A 21,110-nucleotide genomic window follows, 5' to 3' on the forward strand; every position below is an offset into this window, starting at 1 on the left:
AGGGTGGCCCCAGATCCACTGATGGATATCCTTACAAGAACACAGGGGCCCAGACACCCATCTGAAGACAGAGGCAGAAATGGAGGACATGGCCACAAGCCAAGGGATGCCTGGGGCCACCAGGAGCTGGAAGTGATAGGCAGGACCCTCCCCTGGAGCCTCTGGAGGGAGCATGGCCCTGAGCATACCTTGATCTTGGACTTCTGGCTCCAGAACTGGGAGAGTAAATGTCTGTGTATAAACTCCAGGCCATGGTGCTTTGTGCGGCAGCCCCAGGACCCTGACACGGCAACTGACTGTGATGGTTGCTTAAGGAAGCCCTCCTTCTGGAAGCTTCCCTCCTGTTTGCCCCAGCCCAGTGGCCCTGACAGGCCCCAACAATCCCATGGTGGAGGGGAGGTCTCCCCAGAACTCAGGGCCCTGGCTGGTGCCACACACACGAACCTCTTGAACTGGGGGAGTCAGCAGGATGCGGACGGATGACAGAGGGAGAAGAGAATCTTGCTTTTCCAGTTTTCTCAATGGTGTCGTTTTCGATGACTTGTAACCATCACTGCAGGTGCAACACAGAGGCCTTAGCAGAGCCAGCTGCCAGGGCCTTCAGTCCTTCACTGCAGCCAGGGGAAAACCAGAGCCTGATCCATCAGGGCACGTGGCCTCCGCCACAGTGCTGTGGTTTGCAGCAGCGCTGGGTACCCACTGCCTCATCCAGCCAACAAACACAGGCTGGCCGCCCACCACAGACCTCCTGTAGCTGGAGGCAGGTGTGCACTGGTTCCTAGGGGACCAGGCCCTGCCCTGGCCATGCTGCATCCTCAGGGGCACCCACACCAAATAAGCTGGAGCATGCGGCAGGGCAGGCTGTGACACTTGCCAGGAAGAAAGTGGAGAGATGCCAGAGTTCCTGACAGGGCAGTCAGGACCAGTTTGGGCCTCACTGGTGGTGGGCATAGTAAAGAACACACCTGGTCTGGGTGCCCAGGCCTGGCACCCACCTGCAGAAACCCCTGGCATTTCCTGACAGAACTGTCTTTTATGCTAATGTTGTGACTTCTGTTGGCCCCCAGACGGCTTCAGGATGGTGGCTGCTCACCAGAAAGAGCCCCAGGCGCTGGAGGGTGGGACCTCCAGGAGGGGAGGGGCTGGACAGCGAGGTCAGTCCCAAGGCCCACTTAATGAAAACTGGGAACAGCTCTGACATGTCCACATGTCACGTCAAGGAGGCTCCATGGAGCTTCCTGCCGGTGAGCACGCTGATGTGCCAGGCTGAGGTTGCAAAGGGAACCCTGAGCCGACAGAACTGTGGTCTTGGGAGAAGAGGAAGAGACCTCGTTCCCCAGTGAGGGAAACAGCAAGAAGGCAGCCCATCTGCATGCCAGGAGGGGCCCTGAGCAGAGCTCAGCCCCACTGGCACCTTGATCTTGGACAGCTGGTCCCCAGGACTGAGAACGGAAGGCCACCATCCAAGGCCTGGTCTGCGGTACGCGTTATAGCTCAGGCTGACGAGGCCATGACCACCCACAGTGCTGGCCGGCAGCTGGGTGGTGAGTACCGACGTGCAGTGCGGGCCCAAGGTTGGGCACATTGGAAAATACCACCAGACAAGGTGGAGAGGATAGAAGGGGGACAAGGGTGCTGAAGGTGGAGGAAGCTGCTGCCAGTGAGCAAAATCACACTTCAGGTGAAAACAGCTTTTCTAGCACCAAACAACCTGACCTCACAACTGCTCCGTGGTGCAAGCACCTCCCAGGACGTATGTTTTCTTCTTAAAATAGCCCTGTAAGGAAGGGGTGTCAGACGTGCTTCACAAGAGCTCAGCTCTGGGCCGTGCTGGGGTCACAAGTGGACTCCCAGCCGGTCCCCAGGTGCCCAGGCCTCGCTCCAGGGGCCAAGGGTGCAGCGCCGCCCCTGGGTAGAGGGGAAAGTGCTCACCTGTCTGTCTCCAGCAGCATGGGTGACAGCTCAAACCGGGCGCCCTGCAGGAGGTCCTTCCTGTCCTCCTGCTCTTGGCTGGCCTCCTCTGGCGGTGGGGACATGTTCAGGACAGAGCCCTCCTGAGACCAGACAGGGATGCTGAAGGAGGTGGCACAGACCATGGACACAGGAAGCGGTGTCATAAACGGGTCCCTGAGGGGCCATGGGAAGGTCCCTTTCCTCCTGGCCACCATCACTCAACGGAAGCCACCCAGCGGGGAGGCTGGTGAGCCAGTCCATTAGCTCACTTCTGCCTGCACCTCCCATCACAGGGACAGAAGGGAGACTGTGGAAAGGCCAGGGGCTGCCGGGGCACCCCTTGATCCCTGAGCAAAAGTGGTCCACGAGGGAGACACTTGTCAAGGCGCCCGCAGGAGCCCGCAGGTCTCGGAAAAGTCCAAGGCGAATCACTACGTGCTCCAGCAAGCCTGCTCCGGACATAGGCCAAAAAATGAAAGGAGGAACTCGAACAGATATGCGCACACCCACGTGCAGCCTTAATTACAATAGCCAAGAGGCGGAAGCAGCCCAAGTTCATTCACAGATGAATGGATGAGTAAAGTGGGGTCCATCCACACAACGAACTATGATCCAGCCTTGGAAAGGAAGGATTTGGGGATCCACTCTACAATGTGGATGGACCCCGGAAACTGCTAAGTGAAAGAGGCCAGGCACAGAAGGACAAACCCTGAGGACCCCACTTCAGAGAGGTCTCTGGAGTTGTCAAAGCTCTAGAGACAGGAAGTGGATGAAGGTGCCAGGGGGTGGGGAGTCATGTTTAGTGAGGACAGAGTTTCAGCCTTCTACAATGGTTTTTCAGAGACTGTGAGTCCTTCCAGTGAGCTGAACCTGAGGGTTCACGTACTGGAGGAGAGGGACTGTTTCAAACAGACGTGTGCGTGGGCAGGGCAGGAGAGGGGAACACACAGCATCCTGCAAGCAGAAGACCAATGCATGGTGATGACAGAGCTGAGACCCGAGAAATCCCATCCCCAGGGGCAGCACAGGGTCGGGGGTCTATCTGGACCCACACTGCACTGCCTCCAAGGATCAGAGCCAGATCCCTGGAACCCCTTCCTCATGCCACACCTCTGGCGCCCCTCACTCACTCTGGCTGAACAGCCTGGAGATTTGTCCTTTGTTCTCCAGAGAGAGTAAAGAGAGGGTCTGAGGGCTGGTGGACATCAGGCATGGTCGAGGGCACAGGAAGGGCTGGTGATGACAGCATTCATCTAAATAGTGAGTGTGGACCACTCCCACCCCTGGCCTGCTTCCCTGGGGAGTCCCAGAACTGGCACCAGACACAGTCTTCCTGCAGGAGCCGGGAGGCACCCCCAGAGAATCAACAAGCCTGGGTGGGAACACCTACAATTACAAGATTTTGCTGAGGTTCCCCAGAAGACACCTCGCGGGGTCCCCAAGGTAACAGGTATACCCCACATCCATCAGCCTTTTGTCTCCCACTTGGAATCACTGGCAGCCACCAAGGGTCACAGACCCACCAGGTAGACAGCACAGAGGCCCAGCCCCGGAACGCCTCCTCCTAGCAAATCTTCAGGGCCCAGGCAGGGCTTGCTGAAGCCCAAAACCTCCCTAAACCCCGGCCCTGCAGCTGGGCTCTGTCCAAGAAGCCTGTTTTGTGGGGTTTCTGTTTCCTCTTCCTATTTCCAGGCCAATCTCCTAACAAGGCAAGCACCAGGGCTGGAGGCCCAGAGCTGGGCAGCAGGGGACAGGGATGACCCTGTCCTGAGCCCCAGGGGACACTCACCCTCAGGGAGCTGGACATGGCTGAGTGCAGCACCAGCAGGCGGTTCAGCTTGCCTGTGCCCAGCTCCCGGGAGTAGAGGTGGTACCGCTTGTCCAGGGCCTCAGGCACTGGGATGCCACCATCTGCAGACCACACAAAGCAGAGGTCACGTGAAACACCCATCACTTCTTGAATGAAAAGACAGTATCTTCTTTTTCTTGAATGTCCTAAGGCAGATATTTCAAGCTGATAAAAGAGGTTTTTCTTGATATGGGATTTCTGTGCATTATCTTCTTTATGTTTCCATTTAAAATCTTTTCTTCTGTGTTCATGTATTGCCTTTCCATCGTAAGATAATACTAACACTTCTAAAGTATAAATAAAATTTTGTTTAAAAGACAAATAACCATTCCTAGCTATATACTCTGAAGAACTGAAAACAAACGTTAAACAAAAACTTCCCATGAATGTTCACAGTGGCAATATTCACAATGTCCCAAAGGGGAAAACCCCAATTTCATCAGCTGATTAATGGAGAAGGAAAATGTGATGTATCACAGGAATATGATTCAGTCCTAAAAAGGAATGATATTCTCACTCATGCTACAACACGGATGAACCTTGAAGACGTGACACTAAGCGAAAGAAGCCAGGCACAAAAGGCCACGTGTTGTGTGACTGACTGCCCAGAACAGGCAGACCCATGAGGACAAAAGAAGGGGATTAGGGGCTGGGAGAGGGAATGGGGAGCGAGGCTGCATGGTTCTGGGTTTCTCTATGAACTAGTGGAAATTTGACTGCTTATGGGCAGGGACAAGAAAGGGGCTGGGTTATAAGCAACCTGGTTTCTTTTCCAAAACATTCTTTACTGTTACAGCTTTTTTGAAACAGAGTGCCTTTTTCCCATTATCAAAGGGACTGAGAGCTAAGTGCTGACTGTCAAAATGTAATAGTGATGATGTCTCAACACCCCAAGCTTCTTTCAGCCTTGAATGATACACACGTGCGTAAATGCACACGCACACACATGCATGCATGTACATGCGCATGATGCACACACTCTCAGACACACATACTCTTTGTGCACATATGCACGTGAACACACGTAGACATGCATACTTGTGCACACATGCGCATGCACACACATACACGCGTGCACACACGTGGACTGAGGCTTCCTCATCCTTCAGGTGACAGCTGAAGTGTCATTTCTTCCTGGTACCTTCTCTACCACCCCTGGCATGAGGCAGGCCAATTCCTATTTTGGCCCCCGGAGCTCTCACGTCTCTTATCCCAGAGTGAAATGACATCATCTCTGATGTGAAAGGAGGCTGTTGACTCCCAGAGGACTGGGCCTAAATGCTACCTCAATGCCTTGCCTTCCAAAAAGGCCTGTCTGATGAATGAATATAAACAGAGGAAGTGCCATCCCCTCCCAGTGCAGTGAGGCGGACAGGGGTGCCTGCCAGAACTCAGAGGGTAAGCCCAGCTCCAGCCTGTCCCTTCCCCATGCCCCCCGAGACATCACCCTCTGTACACACCCATCAGCACAGGCAGGAAAGGCCCTGGTGTGGCCTCTTTACACCTGACGGATCTCCCGGGAGTTAGAGAACATCGCCGTGATCCCTCTCCCTACACCAGTTCTAAACTGACACTAGCAAGGAGCACTTGATCCCAGAAGTTTTCTCTTCCTCTGATGGAGTTGCCAACCTCATTTTGATGCAGCCTCCCTGCTGAGCACGAGTGAGTTAAGAAAATAAAGAACATGCAAGCGAATGCAACGTAACAGGGATTTTCTTTGGGTAAAGGGGACATTATGGGGACAACAGGCAAGATTTGAACATGGGCCACAGATGAGAATTACATTCAAGTTACCATCAGGTCGGTAGTCGTGGAAAAGAATGTCCTTGTTTTAGGAAATATACACTGACATATTTGGGGGCACCGGATAAACAGTGTAGGAGGGGAAGACAGAGACACGTGTGGAGTGAAAGTGAGAAGGTGCATCCTCAGAATCTGTAGGACTCTTTGGAGCAGTCTGTGCTGTTCTTGCAATTTTTTGGTAGGTCTCAATTTCTGTCAAATTAAAAGGTTAAAAAGGAAAAGAACGTAGGGACAGAGCAGAGACAGGGAAGGAGAGAGAGCTGTCTGCCCAGGTGCCCCGGACAGGGTCGCCCAATCCACCGGATACTAAAGAGGAGGCCCAGGGGTGCAGGCGCAGGCACATGCGGCTGCACAGAAACCAGTCAGTCACTGGCGGGAACAGTAAACGCAGTGTTTCCGCAGACGAGGCACACCTCACTGTCTCTCGGGGACCCAGGACTCCCGCTTACACACACGCATCCGCAGACCATCCGCCGGGTCTGCAGGTGCCCGGTAACGGTGGGTCAGGGGCCAAGTTAGGACGGAGGGGAGACTGGTACCCCTGGAATGCCATGTGAGACTGGGATTTGACCATGTGCACCACCTACTCTTTCCAGAAAATAACACCCATCAAAATCAGAGCCGCCGGGCCAGGCCGGGGCGTGCGGTGTGGGCGGAGCCTGGAGCAGGGTGGGCGGGGCCTGGAGCGGGGCGGGGCTCACCCTGGATCAGCCGCCGCTGGTCCTGGATAATCTGCTCGCAGAGCAGCCGGTGCTGGTGGCAGCGCTGGATCACGAAGTCCTTCTCGCACAGCAGGTGCTTGCTGCGCAGACTGTCGGCCTGCAGCTCCGTGTTCTCCACCTCCAGCTCGTGCGCCCGGCACAACAGCCGCAGCACCTCCCTCTGGTCCTCGCTGATGACCTGCCGGGGCAGCAGCTTCTCCATCTGCGAGGCCTTCTTCTTGGCATTGGCCAGGCGCTGCTCCAGCCCAGCCTGGAGGGGAGGCCAGGGGCTCAGGGTAGATGCCTGCTGTCTGCTCGTTCTCACGGGTTCGGGTTTGCAAGTCACACACGCTAGAACACGTAATCGGCTGAGGACGTGTGCCCTCACCCTGCATTAGCCATGTCCTTTATTTTCTGTATCCTGATGCTTTCCCTTCTGGGGCCTTGCTGATCCCTCCCAGGTTAGCTAATTCCTGGAGCTAGATAGTCAACAAGTGGCCCGGGAGCTCTCCTTTCAAATGCAAACCAACCAGTCCAAGCCCCACCCCGACCCCTCCTCTCTGGGGCTCTCACCCCTCACGCCCAGTCACCAGGGCAGGTACCAGACCCACAGAGGCAGCCCCTCTGGCCCAGAGACCAGAGCTGGAAGGATGCAGAGAAGCCCATCTAATCCTCCCTGCCAGGCCCCGCCGTTCCTTCTGGAGGAGCCACCGTGGTGCTCTCGGCCGGTGCCCCCACCTCTGCTCCCGACCCACCCAGCCCCTCCCCGCATGGCCCTGTGCACCTGCTCCTCGTGGGGCTGTGAGTAAAGACCATCCTTTCAATCACAGTCACCTTATCTGCTGGCCTGGCTGAACTTCACATTTTCCATTAACGCCATACATTTTGGAACACACGATCCCATTCACTCCTCATCGCTGCATCCTCTATGGGAAACTAAAGCTGCCTGTTAGCACACTATGAGGCCTTCGCGAGTCATTTTTTGTCCTGTAGGGGTGCCTCCTCTGTCCATTATATCACAGACATCTTATCTACAATCAGGTCCTGGTTCTCTCGAGCCAAAGCGGGACATGAGAAGCAGCTTGGAGGTATGAGGCTCGGCTCATCACCATAGTCCCTGGGAACAGCTCCCCACTTTGCAGACAGCCAGCTGGGGCCCTGAGCTCTGCCTGACCTCACTGTGTCTAGGTCAGGGCCCCAGAGGAACTGAAGCAATAGTGACACACACACATATATATCTTTATATATGTGTGTGTATAAATAAATATATATGCACAATCACGTTTGCATATGTACATGTGTGTATACATACATATGTGTGTCTGTGTGTATATATATTATATATAAAGAGAAGGTTTATTTTAAATAATGGGCTCGTGACTACGGGGCTGGCAGGTCTAACATCAGCAAGGCAGGCTGGCAGGCCAGGAACTCAGGCAGGCACTGATCCTGCAGTCTTGAGGCCAAATGTCTTCTTTCTCTAGAAAACTTCAGATTTGCTGGTGAGGCCCTTCAGCTGACTGTATGAGGCCTGGCCACCTTATCCAGGGTAGTCCTTCCTGACAGTGGACTGATGGCAGATGCCGCACCTACAGAGCACCTGCTCACAGCACCTAGACTCATGTTTGACTGAACTGCTGGGCTGGCCCAGCTGACACACAAAGGTAACCACCACCCCAGGTAACTCATCCAAGCCACTAGAGAGCATGGAGCCGGAGCTGCCGTGCATGCCTGCCCCTAGAATCCTGGTCTCAGGAACATGTTGGATGACATCCTCGTGTGGCCCAAGAGGACCTGCTCCCGCTGACTTCTTTGTCCCCCGGGACTAAGTCACTTTGGGAGGAGGAGGCTCAACTCCCCGAGCACCATCCTGCTCTTCTCCTGCTCCCTGAGCGCCTCCCCGATCCGCAGGCTGGATCGGTACCCCTCTGCCAATTCCTGGTGTCCTGTTTGTATGGCTGGTATTATGCTTCCACTGAACTGTAGAACTTGAGTTTGTGTCTTCCCAGCAGATTGAGAGCTTGAGCCATAGAGTGTCTCTTCATCTTTATGTCCCCAGGGTCTGGCAGTAAGCTGGACACTTAAAACATTGATTTGTTATTGACTAACTAATGGACTCAAGTTTACATGAGATGCATTTACACTACATCTCAACATCTGTATTTGGCTCTTGAAGGTCATGATCTCTGTTGATGCACATTATTGGTTTGAACGAAAGGCATTTTTCTTATTTTTCAGGGTTGGAGAACTTTTGAAGTGAGGTCATGAAATCTTCCAACTGCTGCAGGCAGATGCAATAATATTAGAAGGTTCTTGGTTTGGCTACATAGCTTTTAAGTGAAGTAAATGCCGCCTGCTTTTAGCAACATGACATCACCAGGCGCTTCCTCCACTTGCCTGAAAGACACCTGCAAACATTTAACCAATGGGCTGAACCAGCAGCCAGCTTCCCTGGCACTTTCCCCAAAGTCTCAATCAAACGCCAGGGCGTCATTTTTCTGAAATGAGACCATTTGATAACAACTATTATATAAACTGCCCGTATAAATTAGCTAGCTCTTCTCAGGAAACCAGAGTTGTGAGAAGCCTTCTTTCTCCGGAGAGGAGCCTGGAGTCTGAACTTCTGCTGCCCATGTCCCTTGTCCTTGTAGCACATGCCCAAAATCAGACTCCAGGAGACTGAGAGAGACGCTGATGGAAAGCAGTCAGCTTGCCCACGTGGCGGGTTACCCTAAAGGATCTCTTGGGAGCTGGAGGCTTTACTGTTCCAGGTGGAGGAGGCAGCTGTCCCTCCACAGATGGGCAGGCAGGGGGTCTCAGTGGACCACCTTGCCACCAAGCCCACTTCCATGGCCACTGGCTCCTCTGTCCTCCTGGCAGGGGCACCAACCTCTGTAGCTCCCTTGTGTAGCCATAACTCTAACATGAAGCGGGTGGACTTTGGAGTCAGACCCGGCCAGGCCCTGGCTCTGCTCCTCCTGCTCTCTGGGGGTTTGGAACAATGTATCTCATCTCTCTGAGCCTTGGTTTTCCCATCTGCAGAATGGCTGTGATGGGCCCACTTTGTGGACTGCTGTGAGAGGGTCCAGCACACTGACTGTGATCCATACATGTTAGGGACTACTGCTGCCCTATTGGGACCTCGGGTGTGCCCATCCACCTACCTTGAGGGCCGCGGTCTTCCGCTGCTCGGCTAAAAGCATGCTGACCTCCTCTCTGGCCAGGGCCACTTCATGCGGCTCTGCAGACTCGCTGTCATCCCCATCCGCGTTGGCTTCCCCCAGCTGCCCATCCTTCTCAGGCGTCCTGTCCCTGTGCGCGTGGTGCTCCCAGCTGCGGCCATAACAGAGGGTCGGATCAGAGTGCAGGCCACACCCAGGCTGGGAGTCCTGGCGTCTCCCATCCCGGAGTTCCACCTGGCCCCGGCTGTGTCCACACAGGCCTGGGCAAGAAAACGGGGCAGAATTGGGTCTGCCATCTGGTCTCTTCTATGTCTGCCTTCTGGTCTGTGTTTTGTACAAACACAAAGGCATGAACAAAACTTGGAAGGGAATAAGGAAGCAGGAGACACCTGGGCAGGATTCCTGAGTGCTGGGGCGCAGGACTGGGGCAGCCCTCCTGCCAGCAACCCCAGGCCTGCCCGAGGTCGCCTGGCTGACTGGGGCCATTTGCTGTGTAAATGTGCCCTCTCTGAGCCCATTCCCTCAGCTGTAAAACCTGGATGGTCACCATACCTGCTGCTCTAAAGATTAACCAGGATACCCCCAGCTCAGGACAAACCTCCTAAGGTGTGCATCAGGGCAGTGGCTGGATCACGGGGAAGCTGCGAGATGGCAGGACCGGGGTGGGGGCAAGGGCAGGAAGAATGGCTGGGACGAGAGGGCACCTCTGTTTATTTAGAATTCCTCCAATGCTGATGTCGTGCAGTTTGTATAATTGAGAAAGTAAAACTAAAGGAAGAGGGAGGAGGTGGAGGAAGGCAGGGAGGACTGGAGGAGAAATGGACTTAGAACGTGGCATTAAGCTTAAGTTCCCACAAACAGGGTAGCCCTGTGTGCTAGTTTGCCGGGGCAGCCACGGGTGACAAACACAATGTTGTTCCATTGGGACTAACAGCATCTGGTCTGGATAACAGGCTGCATGGTCAGTTCCTGCACAGGTCGTCAGTCCACACGTGGCAGGTATGAGTAGCATGTAAGTGGGTGGCAGAAAGAGCCCTGGCCCAGAATGTGCACCCTTGGGCAAACTCTCACCCCCTGTGAGCCTCAGTAGCCTCTTCTGTAAATGGGGTTGATCCTAACCTGCCAGGGCTGGCCCTGAATTCCAGCCAATGAGAAAAACATCAAAGGGACCTAGAAGCCTTCTCCCCCAAGATCCAGCTTAGCTACAGGGGCCAGAGAGGGGAGGCATTGGGCGAGCAGTCCTGCCTGGGAAGAGAGGGTACCCCTGGCAAAGTCCCCGTTGGGGACCTACAGGCAGGAGCAAAGAAATGAGCTCCCACCAGTGCCTCCCTCCCCATCCTCACTGGCCTCCCCGCTCCGCTCCGCTGGGATGGACACACTGGCCCCCGGGAGAGGAGGCGCCCTCACTCTGCAATGGTCAGCAGGTGGCGGGATGTGTCGATGTGCAGCTCGATGTTGGTGTTCTCCAGCTCCACCAGGCTGCGCCGCATCTCTAGCTGCTCCTTGAAGGCCCTGATGAGCTGTGTGCGGATCTTGTTCATCTGCTGGCGGCTGTCCTCCTCTGAGTCGTGGTGGGGGATTGTGACTGGGGGCAGGAAGAGAGCCAGCTGCACTGGGAGCAGTGGTAGCTAAGCCGGGGTTGAGCTCCATGTTTGTCCACCAAAACAGGGTCTGGCTCAAGGAGGAGCTCTATACAGGTGTGTGGATGGGTGGGTGGATGACAGGTGAGTGCGTGGGTGGGTGGATGGATAGAAGGAAGATGGGTGGGTGGGTGGATGGGCAAACGGATGGATAATTTGAGGAATTTAGACCCTTTCTTTGCCTGGTTTGGGATCAAGTTACCTGGATTTGAGCCTCAGGAATCCAAAGAGGAGTGGGTCTGGGCTAGCCATCCCCATAACTGAGAAACCCTCCCAGTTTCTCAGTCATGGTCCTTCTGTCATTTGCTCTGACAACACTCTGCTGCCTTCACAGCCCTCTGCACACCAATAATTAGGTAACATTTTGTGATGAATATCTGACACCTGCCTTTCCTGCTGGAGTGTGAATTCTGCAGAGCAAGACCACTTTTGTCTTTCCGTTCCCCAGAGTCCGTTCCTGACTGACAGGGGATCACTCAGTGGGTTCCCCTGCCTGCCCAGCAGACAGGCCCACTCTGGCCACATGCAGCTTGTCCACAGTCTGTTCCCCTGACCTTGAGGGCAATGGTCACAGGGTACCTTTTCCCTAAATGTCAAGCAGTCTGGGATTGGTGAAATAACTTATGGTGCATCTGGATGACCATTCACTGAAGTCATTAATAAGGCTTTTGGGAGAACTTGGTATCCCGGGAAATGCTCATAAAGTAATGTTCCAGGCAGGGCCATGCACACCAGCACCCCACTGCCACCCTGGCATGACAAAACAGGACCCAAGGAAAGCCCGTCATGCCCTCAGGGCTCACCATGAGGCCACCACCCCTTCTCATCACAGACCACCTGGAACCAGTCCCAGTAACTAAGAGGCCACCAGGATGGATGCCACTGTGGCATGCAACCTTGTCAACCCTTGACCCCAAAGAAGCCCAAGCCTCCTGGTCGTCACCCTGCTCTGTGAACTCTCTACAACAACCCTGTCTTCCACTCCCACCAGCCCCCATGCCCTTCACTGGCCCCATGAAACTTAGTCTGTCATCAACTACAGCCCCTCTTCTTTGAAAGTTTCCTTCACCCTCCAGCTCCTACAGAAACCTGATCTTATACACAGAAGAGGCTAAAAACTCCACCAAAAACTATTAGAAGTAATCAATGAACTCAGTAAAGTTACAAGATACAAAATCAACATACAAAGGTAAGTTGCATTCCTATACACAATCTGAAAAAGAAATAAAGAAAACAATGCCATTTATAAGAGCACCAAAGATGATAAAACACTTAGGAATAAACCTAACCAATAGGGGAAAAATCTATACACTGAAAACCAAAAGACCCAGATGAAAGAAATTCAAGAAGACACAAATAAATGGGAAGATTACCCCTATTTACAGATTACAAGAGTTAATACAGTTAAGATGTCCACACCACCCAAAGCCATGTGTAGATTAAATGCAATCCCTATCAAAATTCCAATAGCATTTTTCACAGAAATAGGAAAAAAAAAACACTCCTAAAATTCACATATAACCACAAAAGACCCCAAGTAGCCAAAGCAATCCTGAGAACGTACAAAGCTGGAGGCATCACACTCCTGATTTCAAGCTATTTGTAAAGCTGTAGTCATCAGAACGTTATGGCACTGGCATAGAAACAGACACAAAGACTAGTGGGCCAGAGCCCAGAAATAAACCCACATCTACAGTCAACTAGTATTTGACAAAGGAGCCAAGAACACTCAATAGGGAAAGGGTAGCCCCTTCAGTAAATGGTACTGGGACAACTGGATATTCACATGTCAAAGAATGAAACTGGACCCCTACCTCACACCATTCCCAAAAAATTAACACAAGATGGATAGAAGACTGAACTGTAAGACCTGAAACCATAAAATTCCTAGAAGAAAACATAGGGGAAAAGCTTCTCAACACTGGTCTTGGTAGTTATGTTCAGATATGATTCTTTCAATGGAGGAAGCAAACCCAGCAAGGAGTGGTGGGTGCTTGTGAGGGTTTGCTGTATGGGCCTCTCTTCTTCCAGAGGATTTCAAATGCCCCATAACAAAAAGTGCAAGCCTTTGCTAATCCATTCACTTGGCACTCACAGGTGCTCACTGTGGTCGTCCCAGCCTCCTTCCTCAATTCCTGGACTCCAGTTGCTCACTGGGCTAACTAGCAGCCGTGGAGTCCTCCCCTGGCCACCAACCCAGGAGCAGCCTTGCATCTGCTTCCTGCCTGGCCCACACATCCCAAGGGCTCTCAGCATGCCACTCTCCACACAAACCCTCCCTGGCTCCTCCTATGCTTAGGATAAACCCAAGCCCGTTCATGGTCACAAAGCCCCTCTCCAGCCTGGCCTCCCACCATGTGCTCTCCCCTCATGCACCATCACATGCCTGATTTCTGCTCCTTCAATCCACCAAACCCATTCCCACAGAGGGCCTTTGCACGCACAGCTCCCTCTGCCAGAAGACTCTGAACCCAGGTCTCTGTATGGCTTGCTCCTTCCTACATTGAAATGTTGCCTCCCAGAGGCCTTTCCACACCCCTTATCCCACACTCTGTCGCCTGCCTGTCCCCATTTTCCTCTGACCTCTACATCTTACTTATCTCTGTCCCATGAGAATGTGTGTTTCCTGAGGGCAGATGGCCCCTGCATCTCCAACAACAAATACGTGCAATAGCAGGGTGCCAACTCCCACTTTTGTTGTGGATGCCTGTGTGCGTGTATGTGTACCTGCTGCTTTAAAAGACCAAAAGGAAAGCAAAAACTGAATGAACAAAACAGCAGCAGACTCACAGAACCCAAGAATGGACTAACAGTTACAAAAAGAAAAGGACTGGGGGGTGGGGTGGGAAGGGAGGGATAAGGGGAATAAGGGGCATTACGATTAGCACACATAACATAGCAGGGGGCACTGGGAAGGCAGTATAGCACAGAGAAGACAAGTAGTGACTCTGTAGCATCTTACTACGCTGATGGACAGTGACTGTGATGGGGTATGTGGTGGGACTTGATAATGGAGGGAATCTAGTAATCACAATATTGCTCATGTGATTGTATATTAATGATACCAAAAAAAAAAAAAAAAAAAAAGACCTGAAGGAAAGAGCCAAACGCTAACAGTGGTTGTCCCCGAGTAATGGGATTCTTACACTTTGCAGTATTCTCCAATATTTGAATGATTAATGTATCTACTAAGAATGAGGAAATGTTTTTAAATATAATGTTAATAGAAAAAGGTTTTGCTATAAAAATTCCATTAATACATCAAGACTTAAAGACCCTCCCAATCATCCAATCGTCCTCTCTGCCAACCCAGTTACCCACTTCTGCTGTGGTGAAGTGCGCCCTTCAGATCTTCCTCTGTGAGGTTTTGTGCATTTAGTTGTATCTAAAGAGACACATGGGTTTTTGGGTGGATAAATTACATCAGCCTGTAACCATTATCCTCTGGTGGCTTTCCCTGCGCAGTGATGAATCTTGGGGACATGATCTACACAGATGGGGCTGCCCATGCTATGAGCTGTGGAGCAGTCCACAGGAGTACCAGCTTGCTTGTCCCATGCCCTTCGATGGGCACCTTCTAGTCACCCAGCCCCCTTGAGCACATGAGTGCATGTGCATGTTGATTTGCAGGGGGGAAATGTCTGCAGCAAGGAACACATACATTTGAAGTTTGAACAGATACACTAAATGGGCCTCTGGAGAGACACATAAATCTGCCCTCCCTAGAGTAGTTCTTGAGGCTGCTGTTTCCACACTTTATTTTACACTATTTTATGTTATCCATTTGATACTACCTGACATTTTAGCCCGTACAATAAATGAAAACTGCTTCAGTTCATATGTCTGCTTCCTGATGGAATTGAGAATCTTCTCCTATGTTCATGGGCCATTAGGAATTCTCTGAATTATCTATTCATTTCCTCATCCATTTTTTTCAGCTGGTTTCTTTGCTCTTTCCTTTTGATTTTTAGAACTTTTTTATCCTGGCAAAGCTTATGTGTGTCTGTGTGTGACTATGTATGTACACTTCACTGGATTACATGCATTAAGGGTAACTTTTCAGCTTATTAATTTGATAATTTTATGAAAAAGGTATGGTGTGCTCTACCTCTGAAAGGAGGCCTAGGTAATACCGATTTGGGGAGAAGGAGGGATAGAAACTGCTAATGGAGATGGGGTCTCCTTTGGGGATGGAAGTGTTTGGAACCAGACAGAGGTGGTGGTTGCTCTACATGTTCCAAATGCCTCTGAAGTGTTCACTTTAAGAGGGTGAAGTTCCTGTTGTGTGAGTTTTGCCTCAATAAAAAAATCTGTAAGCAGCACTAGATGCTAACATTAGGGGAAGCTGGGAAGTCCCAGTACTATCTTCACAGTTTTTTTGTAAACCTAAAATTATTCCAAAATGAGAAGGGTGGTTTTATAAGAAAAAAAAAATTGACTTGGGCGAAAGCAAAAACAAGAGTAAGAAAAGAAGAGGAGAAGAAAGGTAAAAAAGGAATTTTTGCCTAAAAAATTACGAGAAAGCAGAGAAAATAACCCACACCCCATATTTCCCAGGAGAGGGAATTACAGTCAGAGACTCACCCTGGCCCCATGGTGAGGCAGGGGCAGCGCTGAGGCCCACGGCAGGGCGACCCAGTGCCTGGGTGTGGACGTTCAGAGTGGGCCTAGCTCCCAGCACTGGGGGGCCCAGCCACAGAGCCCTGGTGGGGTGCTCAGCTTTACCTGGGGCATCCCGGACGCCAGATTCGCTTTTCTTCTCCTCTTCCTGCTTCTCGATTTTGGATTTGAGGTGCTCGATCTCCCTGCGCAGGTCGGAGATGACATCTGTGTACTGTGCAATGCGGAAGGACACATTCAGCAGGTTGCGCTTGACCTGGTGGGGCAGGACACGGGCCAAGGTCGGAGTGGGTGAGACCCCCACCAAGGAAACATCCTAATGCCAGAAATACGCAAGAATGTTCTTTATCTGAAAATTCAAACCACTACTATTTAGACTTAAAGGACCGAAGCACTGACATTACTCCAGCCGTTGATGGGTCCTGAGTACATTACGCCGAGGGAGGTGGGTCCGACTCAGGACACACATTGCATGATTCCATTTCTGTGAGGCCCATGGAGGAGTCAGAGTCACAGGGACAGGGGGTGGCGAGGGCCAGGGGCTGGGGAGGAGGAGGGATCTCAGTGGGGACAGTGTCAGTGTGGGGAGATGGACAGGCCTGGAGATGCTGGAGGGGCTGCCACACGACAGGATCAATGTACTTAATGCCCCTGAAATTCAGGACATTTAAAAATGATTAAAGGGGTCAGTTTTATGTTATGTATCTCTGCCACAATAAAAAAAACTCAAACTCCATCAAGAGTTCTTTTAAACCCCCACACAGGTAACCACTATATTACTTGGATGATCCTCCTTCACGTGGTTTTACGTCTCTAGAAAGACACATAGAGAGAGTTTCCAGTGTAGGCTTGGCTTTGGGTTTTTACGGAAATCACATCAGCCCATAGTCAACATCCTCTGGCTTCTCCTGGCCAGTGATGTGTCCTGGGGGCCTTCATCTGCACAGATGGGGCTGCCCATGCTGGGGACGGTCCACAGGAGGAACGCCCTGTGCTCCTGCAAGGAGCGCTGTGCAAGCATTTGGTGAGGGAGCGGCAGGCACCTGAGTCGGGGGCTCACCCTCGTCTTGATGTTCTTCGCTCTGTAGGCATACAGCAGGGTGGTCCGAGACTCCTCGAAGTGCGTGCTGGCCGGGCTGATGTGGGCAATCATCACTGTGCGGCTGTTGCCCCCTAGGGCGTCCTGTGCAGTGGAAGCCGAGATAGGGATGACAGGAATGGGCCCCCACCTGCCCAGTGACACCATCTCTCCCCCAGTTGTCCCAGGCCCATTGGGCTCCTGCTCCAAACTCCATGAGGAGCAGCTGACACCGGGACCAAGGGCTTGGTGCTGGGGGTGGTGACACTCAGGACGCAAGGGAGGCTGTCCCAGGCCTGCCTCCAGACTTCTGCTCCAGTGAGAGCAGATTAGACCAAGAGGCAGAATTTATAGGCATATTTATTTGGTTACTCGCGCTCTACCCTGCTATAGAACAGAGAGGGCAGCACTCAGTTGACATGGGAGGGGCAGCACTCAGCTTGGCATGGGGGCCTCTCTCATGGCCTGACCGTCCGTAATGGGCCAGGCAGGTGGTGAGCTCCTGCTTCTGGGAACATGCAAGCACAGGCTGGAGTGGGGAGTCAGCAGTAACTAGAGCTGGTTTCTAGCTGCCTCTGTGCCTTCAGGGGCTCCTGAAGGGGCCCTTAGACCCAGGTGTGGTCTCTTCCCTGCAGGTAGGCCCTGAGAGATACCATCAGTGGCTGCAGCCCCCCAGCCACAGCTGGTACCTTCAGCAGGCGGGTGAGCTTGCTGTCCCGGAAGTTCACATACTGCGCCCGGCTGCTGCCCTTCTCGCTCAGCGCGTTGATGCAGTTGCCCAGCGCCAGCAGGGAGCGGTTGATGTGAGCACCCTCCTTCATCCTTTTGCCATGGTTCTGGGTCTGGGCGGGGAGAGGCCAGGCTGGTGGCGAGCTGGCCCAGGGAGCTGAGACTCCACACACTGACCACCCTCCTGAGCCCCGGGGACTGGGGACAGAAGGGCCAGGACCCTGCAGTGGAGCACCACACAGCCAAGCAGAGGGCAGGGGCATTTACTGATGCTAGGAGATACTCATTGTCAAGTGAGATGAAAGGTGGGTTAGAGGGTTGTGGTGCAGGACAGTTCTGTTTTCACGTTAAGCAGGCGAATGTGGGTGTTTCACCCAGGAGGCCCCCATGCCGAAGCCTCCCAGCCCTTCCTGCCTTGGCTCAGCGCCTGCCATGGGCACCCGGCCTCTCTCCCCAGATGTGGCAGCCCACTGCTCTCACCACATCAACCTGCGCCTCTGCTCCCACCCGACCTCCCTGGGCAGCCAGCTCCCACCCACTCCCCCACTGGGACACGAGTCCCCAGAGCTGTGGCCGCGCACGGCCCGCAGGGTGGGGGCTGTGAGCTGAGTGAAAGAAGATGCCTGCAGTGGCCTGGGGTCCCACCCCACTGCTGGCGGGCTCCCATCTTCCTCCCTTCATCTTCTGTGTATTTTTTGCAGTGCGTTTCTATTACATTTGGAATCAGAAGTAGTAACATCGTTTTCTCTGTCAGGGCACGGGTTTTAGAGCCAGCTGGGAGCACAGTTTGAGGATGGCCTTAACTGCTTGCCCTGGACAGAGCTCCCTGCCTATTTCAGCTGCCTTATTTGCCTAAAGAGGCAAACACTCCAGCTTCCTGGGCTTATGCTGAGGAGTTAATGGGTAATGTGGGTAACAGGCCAGCTTGGGGACCATGGAAGCAGTCAGCAAACGTTAGCTGCAGGGCAGGACTGGATCTCCCCCTGGGGCTGGAGCCCGGCAGCTGTCACAGGTCACTGGCTGGTGGTCATAGCATGAGGGGCTCTCAGAGACCTCATGCCACAGAACAAACTCTTCTATGAGTGATTTTCTGTGAAGGTAACGGCCCTTGAGAGCCAAGCAGATCCTAAAACCACCCACCTGCGGCACTTGAATATACAGATAAAAACACCAACGTCCAGAGACGGGCAATGTCCCTCCCAAACGCACACAGCAAGTTAGAGAGGAGTGAGAGCCAGGCCCCAGGCCCCGGGTCCCCCAGGCCCTGGGTGCCCCAGTCCGGTGCCCTCTCCCAGGGCCAAGGCCTAGGAAGCCAGGGCACCTTGCCCCCTGAGGACACAGCCAGCTGGGACGGGCCAGAGTCCCAGCACTCTGCCACACTCGCCCTCAGCTGCACAAGCCTGTCTGCACCCCCACCTCTCTGTGTGTCCACAATGTCGTTTCTTCTCTGTGCTTGATGCCCTGACATCTGGGGCCCTGCTGACCCTGCAGCCCGCCCAGGTTAGCTGTGCCCTAGAGACAAGAGACACTCGCCTGTGAGTACACCTTTCACGTGCAAGCCAGCTGGCCCACCCCTCCTCTCTGGGGCCTCACACTCAGGCCCATCCCCAGGGCAGGTACCAGCTGACCGGCAACAGCGCCTCTGCCCAGAGCCCAGGGCTGGAGGGACGCAGAGGAGCCCGTCCTGAGCCCACTCACCCCCGGCCTGTCCCTTCTGGGGAAGACAGCCTGATGCTCTCGTTCTCGGCCCCTCCCTCTGCTGCTGACCCACCCCATTCTGCCTGGGTGGCCAGGTGTGGCCGGTGTGCCCCCTCCTCTCGGAAACTAAGTGGAAACTATCTTCTCAGTGGCACTGGTCTCCTGATCTGCTGGCCTCACTGTACCCCATTTCCCATTAATACACAGCATCTAAGGCCAGTCTGGCTTGGAGTCAGGTGGCCAGTGCTGCTCATGTCAGCAGCCTGATCACCAAGGGCAAGGTCAGGTGTGGGGAAGGTGAGTGAGTGAGTGAGTAAGGTGGTTTAATGGTCATAAACCCAAAGACACAGAGCACATGGCACAAACCGGGGACCAATACCACAGCAGTGAGAGGACGGATCTGGGAAGACCCCCAGATCTAGAGCCTGGGCCCACCACCTAATACCTTTGTGCCCGGCCAAGCTGTGGCATGGCCCAAACCAGCTCTGTGTCTGTAACCTCGGCATGATGCCATCCACCTTACACTGTGTGAGGGGTTGTGTGGATTGGGAATGCTAAATGCCTGGAGTCAGAGGGACAGGAAAATGTCACTTGATAAAATTACCGTTGCTCTGCCCTTGCTTCTGAACCTGGCCCTGGGCTGGGTCCTGCCTTAGGGATTGTTCAGGACACTGAGGGGGGGGTCAGATGTTGAGCAACAGGTGCACGAAAGACAGGTGAACCACAAACCTGGGGGCAGGTGGGCAGGTGGGGCTCTTGGAAGGAGTACAGCCTGGGGCCTGCAGCCAGATGGGGCTAGAATACCATCACCATTACTACCAGCCAGACTGCACACTGTTCCCTCCGCCTGACATTCCCTTCCCTGCACCCCACTAGACTCCTACTGACACTTTCAGGCTCAGCCCTGAGATCCCACCACCAGCACCCTTCCCTTCTCTGGGCTCCCACAGCCTCTGCAGGCCCTGAGTCTCAAAGCACATGCCTAAGTTACCTGCTTGCACACCTGTCTGCCCCAGAGGCCTGGGCTCCCTGAGAGTGGGTCTCGGGGAGCACCCAGCTCTGTCTCTGATGCCCAGGAAAGCCCTGCCAGGCAGGAAGCTCTCTGCAAACACTGGCTCGGGGTCCCTCGCCACACCATACTTATGGAGCATCCATTCACTCCACCAACACTTTGTGGGAACTTCTCCCTGCTAGGGGCTGCTCTGGGTGCTGGAGACACTGGGGACCAGGACAGACGGGGTCCTGCCCTCAACTGAAGGGCAGGCGGACCCCAGGGAGGCACGAGGGGGAGCATGGAGGGGACAGGAACCTGGGACGCCCGCTCCGAGCCTGCCAGGTCCACCATGAAGAGCCTCCCAACACGCATTTCGTCCACCAAGTCGGCGCCCCGGCTGCGCTGGCGGACGGTGACCTGCAGCACGGCATGAGAGCGGGACGATGTCCTGTTGGTGGCCGTGGGCTCCTGCGTGCGCTGCCGGTTGCCTTTGGTGAGGAGCTGCATGATCTGAGGACAGAGTTGGAGGTGGTCAGGGGCTCCTGAGTGGCCACATGCTTACCCAGAGCCCCCTGGGGCAGAAGGAAGAGGGGTGGTCCCCAGACCCCCTTTGGCAGCTCCTCCCCATGGCTGGGATGCTGATGGCAGAACCTTGTCCAGGGGAAGCAATTTCTGGTTTGTGGCAGGGAGTTCTGATAGGTGGAGTCAACTAGCCCAGCAGGAATGGCAGGCTGCTGACCCCTGTACCGCTCTGCCCCCTGCTCCACCCATGGCAGACATCACCAGTGGGTTACCCCCTGTCCCCACAGAGCCCCAGTACAGAGCGTGGACCCGCTGGAGTGGGCAGGTGGGCTGGAACCCAT

The 21,110-nt window shown here is 53.8% G+C and overlaps 1 protein-coding gene across 2 annotated transcripts in view; it reads right to left on the reverse strand.

Annotated features, from left to right (window-relative positions):
• Positions 1 to 21,110, reverse strand: part of LOC118936154 (kinesin-like protein KIF19) — a 40,485-nt gene that overhangs the window by 10,554 nt on the left and 8,821 nt on the right. For both annotated transcript variants that reach the window (XM_036933050.2, XM_036933049.2), the window contains exons 7-16: positions 20,563 to 20,757; positions 17,516 to 17,668; positions 16,809 to 16,931; positions 15,854 to 16,004; positions 10,896 to 11,073; positions 9,471 to 9,639; positions 6,307 to 6,577; positions 3,743 to 3,864; positions 1,933 to 2,054; positions 445 to 553 (exon numbers count right to left, since the gene is read on the reverse strand). In XM_036933050.2, the coding sequence (XP_036788945.2) occupies positions 445 to 553; positions 1,933 to 2,054; positions 3,743 to 3,864; positions 6,307 to 6,577; positions 9,471 to 9,639; positions 10,896 to 11,073; positions 15,854 to 16,004; positions 16,809 to 16,931; positions 17,516 to 17,668; positions 20,563 to 20,757 (1,593 nt within the window). The remainder of the gene's footprint in view (positions 1 to 444; positions 554 to 1,932; positions 2,055 to 3,742; positions 3,865 to 6,306; positions 6,578 to 9,470; positions 9,640 to 10,895; positions 11,074 to 15,853; positions 16,005 to 16,808; positions 16,932 to 17,515; positions 17,669 to 20,562; positions 20,758 to 21,110) is intronic.

The sequence above is a fragment of the Manis pentadactyla genome, chromosome 10 (genome assembly GCF_030020395.1).
Source record: "Manis pentadactyla isolate mManPen7 chromosome 10, mManPen7.hap1, whole genome shotgun sequence".
NCBI lineage: Eukaryota > Metazoa > Chordata > Mammalia > Pholidota > Manidae > Manis > Manis pentadactyla.